The 5,752-nt window shown below is 30.3% G+C and overlaps 1 protein-coding gene across 1 annotated transcript; it reads right to left on the reverse strand.

Moving 5' to 3' along the window:
* Positions 1 to 4,368: 4,368 nt before the first annotated feature.
* On the reverse strand, positions 4,369 to 5,375 carry LOC129900928 (uncharacterized). The gene has a single exon (XM_055976012.1). It carries the CDS (start codon positions 5,299 to 5,301, stop codon positions 4,780 to 4,782), a length of 522 nt encoding a protein of 173 aa, XP_055831987.1. The 5' UTR covers positions 5,302 to 5,375; the 3' UTR covers positions 4,369 to 4,779.
* Positions 5,376 to 5,752: the final 377 nt, after the last annotated feature.

The raw sequence follows: 5,752 nt of genomic DNA on the forward strand, positions 1-5,752 counted from the left end.
TACCCTGAGGAGAAGTACGTGCATCCTCGGAAAAATCAACGACATATTCATAGCATTTAGGGGTCATACAAGCGGAATTAGATGAGTTTCTTATTTTTCGTATGTGTTAGTCCATGAATATTTTGGTGATATGACTTTCAGTCAATTTTTTTTCAAAACATTTATGGGATCCTCTATAAGTAACCACGAGAGAAGTATGTGTAGCCTCGGCACGATCAATGACGTATATATAACATTTAGGGTTGTACAAACAGAATCATGCAATTTTGTCATTTTTTGTGTATGTTAGTCTATGAATATTTGGTGATATGGCTTTCGGTCAATTTTATTCTGAAACCTTTACGGGACCGTCCGTAAGTATCCGACAGAGCAGTATGTTTATCTTCAGCATGACCCATGGTGTATTCATTGCATTTAGGGGTCGTATAAGAGAAATATTTTCTCATTTTTCATGTGTGTTAGCCCATGAATATTTTGGTGAAATGGCTTTCGGCCAATTTTTTCAAAACTTTTGTGGGATCCACCGTAAGTACCCAAGAGAGCAGTATGTGTAGCCTCGACACGATCCATGGCATATTCATAGCATCTAGGAGCTGCAGAAGCTGAATTAGACGATTTTCTCATTTTTCGTGTGTGTTAGCCCGTAAATATTTTGGTGGTATAACTTTCGGTTAATTTATTTTTGAAACCTTTATGGAAACCTCCGTAAGTATTCGGGAGAGAAATACGCGTAGCCTCGGCACGATCAACAGCGTATTCATAACATTGAGGTGCCGCACAAGTAGAATTTAGTGATTTTCTCATTTTTCGTGTATGTTAGACAATGAATGCTTTGGTGATATGACTTTCACTCAATATTTTTCCAAAACCTTTATGGGACTCTCCAAAAGTAAGAGTGGGAGCAGTACATGTAGCCTCGACACGATCATGGCATATTCAAAGTATTTATGGGCCGCACAAGCAGAATTAGGTGATGTTCTTATTTTTCGTGTCATATGATAAATATCTATTGCTTGACTATGTAAAATTAAATCTGGGACTAACTCACACTTAAAAAACCTAGTTCCAAAGGAGGAAAATTGTCCAACAAGCCTTATAAGGATATCATCCAACTCACGCTCCATATTAATTTTCATATAGGGAAGCAATCTTCAAAAGTGATTTTAGTGGAATCTTCTTAATACTTGATGACTATATTGAAAATTAACTTGTGTAATATGATACTCCAAATCTATTACTCCTACATAGCGATTTAAGTAAAAATCGATTCAAATCGATTAAATAAATTAATTTTTATTTGGTTTCATTTTGATTTCGTTTACATTTTTAAAAGTCGATAGTATTTGGTTTGGTTTTAATTTTGATTTTGTTAAAAAAATCAAATTGAATCGAACCGATAAATTATATACATATTTTTTATAATTATATATATATAATATTTTTTTTTGTGAATAATTTTAAGTATCATACACACACATATATATATATATTCGTTAAAATTTATTTAACAAATCAAAAATGGACAAAAAGAAAATTAGTAAAAGGGCCAACTTTTTTATAATTTTATATACATAAGCTGCCAAACACGAAGACAATGGTGTTGATTGCTCAAGATGAATGGTGTTTTGCGAGATTAAATGCCACTATGAAATTAAACATAATTGGAGTTTTGATATAAGAATTATAATATTCAAAATGGGACGATGACATTTTTTTTCTTGTTGAATGAATTCTTGTCTTTTTTTTTTCTTGAATGAATTATTTTTTTACGATGTTGTATGGTTAATAACCGAACAAGTGAACCAAAAATGATAACAATCAAACCAATTGAATTGATTTGATTTTGGCTTAAATAACTTAATAACAATTTTAAATTTGATTTTGATTTTAACTTATAATCAACCCAAACCAACCGTGAACACCGCTACTCTTATTTTAAAAATTTAAGCACTTTTATTTTGTTGATCAATTCTAAGTCAAAGTATATGCAACAAATCAATTCTAATTAATTCAAAATAATAGAGTGCACATTGGGGCATGTTGTTTCATGTGATGGGAATCGCCAATTGGATCATATGAGAATTTATGAAATATATATATATATATATATATATATATATATATATATATATATATATATATATATATATATCAGAAGAATCTCACTACTTTCTTGTCTATATATTTCATCTTATTCACATGCTTCATTTAAGTCCACGTGGGGGCGGAATTATAAGTTTGTCTATGGTCTGAAAGCATGGCGTAGGTGGAGTCACGTGGTGGGAGCAAGGGAGTTCATTTTAAAAAATTGGCTAAAATTAAAATGTTAATGTATGTATTATAATGTTAGAATTGTTTTTTTTTCTTTTTATGTATATGTAATAGATTTGAACTCTCTTAATATTTTTGTGTTTACGTTATATTTTGAATTTCTTTAGTGAGAATCTGGCTCTCTTATTGTCCGATAGAACCTAGTAATTTGGGCTCAGATCTTGTATTTATACTTAAAATTTCACTTAATATATATATAAATAATTTATCAAAAATTCTAATAAACTGACTTTTTTAGAATTTAAAATACATCAACAACAACATCCCACAAATAACCAACCTCATTGAGATACAACATACAAATGGGGTCTAGGGAGGGTAGGATGTACACAGACCTTACCACTACCTCATTGAAAAAGAGAGGTTGTTTTCGAAATACCCTTGGCTCAAAATTATCAGCCCCAAATAAGAGGGGAAAATAATATATATAGCATAATGGCTAAAACGAAACGCGATGCAAATTTTACAAGACAAGAACAATAACAATAGCAAAATAATGTGGTAATCTAAAGGCAATAGCATCACAACTAAATAGCATCACAACTAAAAACACACGCCTAGACCTAAGACCAACCCTAAACTGTCACAAGGCAAGACAACATTTTACCCCTATTAGCTTTCTACCTTAATTCGCGAACTCCACTCCTTTAATTTCTATCTAAGGTCATAAAATCAAAATTCGAATAATTCCGCCTTTGCGAATCATATATTCCATTGATTCCAATTCTCAAAAAGGAAGAACAAGAAGTATATCAGAATCGAACTCACATCTATTTTATAAAAAAAACTTTACTACTATCACCATACTATAATCAACTCAAATACTGAATTTTCGAATTGAGGGAGATATTGAAAGAGATCAAGAATTCTCACCATTTCTTAGATTCATGAACCCAATTCAATTCAGTGGGGTCCTTCATTCACATTTTTTTATTAGTTTACCCAAGAGTTACGCAATGAATCAATTGATTGAAATTGAAGGATGGATAGATGTTACAAATGATGAATCAATTTCTTTTATATGTCTGGCACTTTGTCTTTGTTAGTGTTGTCTGCCTATAATAATAGCTGAATCAAAAACTTTTCACTCAACTTATTTAGTTTCCTAATTGTGAAGTTTAATTACTCGAATGTATTAACAGAATCATTTTCTTATTTTTACTAAAGATTCTAACAAAAATTTAGTAATATCACATTATATATTTAAATAAAAATTTATTTTATTCTCAATCACAAAGAAGGAGGAGGAAGAAAGAAAAAAAATTAAATCTTTGCAAGATGCTTTGATTGTTATTCCTTACTAGAGATGGATTCATCTAGAAAGTAAATTAAATTATATAGGTTGTACCTTTTCTTTCTGCCACTTTTCGATTTACGCAATTAAATTTTTTTTGTAAAATTATTTATAACTTCTAGATTTTGCGTGGTCAACTGTTAATTTTATTAATAAATAATATTGAAAATTCCATAAACATGATGACCATCCTACATAGATGCTGAATTATAGGAAAGAAGCACATGAGGAATTTGGTCAATTTGTTGTAGTTCACGTCACTTTCATATCTGAAAACTTTTATATTTTCACATTTTTGAGTTTATATTTCTATAAACTAATCATATACTTTGTTTTATACAATCAAGTTAAGTTGATCTACAGTAACGTGTAACCCTCTATATCAATCTTGATATATATGATCATAACATGAAAAATAAAGTACTAAGTAATAACTTGCAATAACCGATTAGCTTACATTGACAATGTAAACATGATTTTTTACACTATCAGAGACATGCTTAATTAACACTTTTTACTAATCAACATTAGGAAAGCAATGACATATTATTGTCCATATCTAGGTAAATATTTGTCCACGCTCGATGTTTTACTTACCTAATGAATATATAACACGTCTTATTTTACACTCTTATAGTGTTATTGTTAAACCATAGTTAAATATTACATATTTTAATTGGTTTTAATTTTTGATTTAATCATGACAAAATAATAATATGATTTGATATAAATATTGAGTGGGGATAAACTTTACCTCTATTTCTTCTCTTTACAATGACACAAGTACATTACGAAATGAAATCACATGCCAAATTGCACAATCAACTTCTTAATATCCTTTCATAACCATACAATTTTGTGAAATTAAGTTACACATTAATTGTACAATTCCTAAAAGGATATAAAAACACTTAAGTTCTAACTGCAACTAGTCTTGGTCATTGCTTGATAACATATGATCATCTCCAACCTTGAATAAATGACAATCTTGGCCTTGGACATTGGAATCCAACTTGTATACTTGAAACTTAAGAGTGTATGGAGACAAAAATTTGTAGGTTCAACTGGATCCATTAATCCGAATTCAAACAATGTATACATACAACTTAAATGTATACACATAATAAGATGCACATACTCTGAACTCACCAATTCTAGAAATTAGATTTGACTCTGCACGGAGATGAAGGAACTGAATATGACCAACACCTAGGCGGTGACGAAAATGACGACGACGACAATGATGATGATGAAGAACTAGTTGGAGATGGTTGTAGTTGACTTTTCCTCAAGTTTAATTTGGGAAGGAAAAAAAGCCTTTGTAACAATTTGCCCTTTGTTTGCTTTTTTATAGCATTTTTCATCTTCTTTTCGAGAAATGACGGTGGAGGAGTAAGAGGAGGAAGTGGAGTTTCAAGAATCTTGACTTTTGGTGTTCCTGGTTGAGATTCCCACTTAAATGGAACAGCCAATGGAGCATTTCCATAATAGACTTCAACATTGGATAACTTGTTCGTTGAAGAGAGCGATTTTCGAGACAAAGATTGATTATCATTCTGTAAATTCGAGATAGAATTATGTTCCTGAAACTCTTTTCCGTGATATAACTTTTCATCTGATTTATTTTTAATTGGCTTGATATGGAGAAGATCTATTGTAATTTTGAGATTTTGCATTTTTTGCTAGTCTCAAACTTTTATAAGATCATATGTGTAACTAAAGAACTTTTTGGAGTTTCTTGGAGAAAAACTAAAAGTTGTATTTGGGCAAATATGAAGAGTGTGTATATGTATAGTATATAGTTAGATTATCACAGGATATAGAAAATCTAAAATATTCAAATACCACTCATCACGACCTGCCCACTCCTTTTTTTTTTTCCTTCTCTTTTTTATTTTAATTATTATATCTACGAAATTTTCAATGAAAGTTGAAAGGAGGTAAGTGTAGAAAGTCAACTATTGCCATAATTTTTTAATTATTTCTTAAAAAAGAGAGCTTCTGAAGAGAGATTCTCACTTTTCTAGATTGAAAGAATAACTTTCGCATTTGAACAAATAAATTTGATAGATTTGGGAAAGCATATGCCCTTTCCTAGTCTCAAACAAAGATGAGTTTTAAGCTATA

The sequence above is a fragment of the Solanum dulcamara genome, chromosome 8 (genome assembly GCF_947179165.1).
Source record: "Solanum dulcamara chromosome 8, daSolDulc1.2, whole genome shotgun sequence".
NCBI lineage: Eukaryota > Viridiplantae > Streptophyta > Magnoliopsida > Solanales > Solanaceae > Solanum > Solanum dulcamara.

Bases quoted from the DNA above. Each gene is read 5' to 3' on its own strand.
- LOC129900928 (XM_055976012.1), bottom strand. From the start codon at position 5,301: ATGCAAAATCTCAAAATTACAATAGATCTTCTCCATATCAAGCCAATT.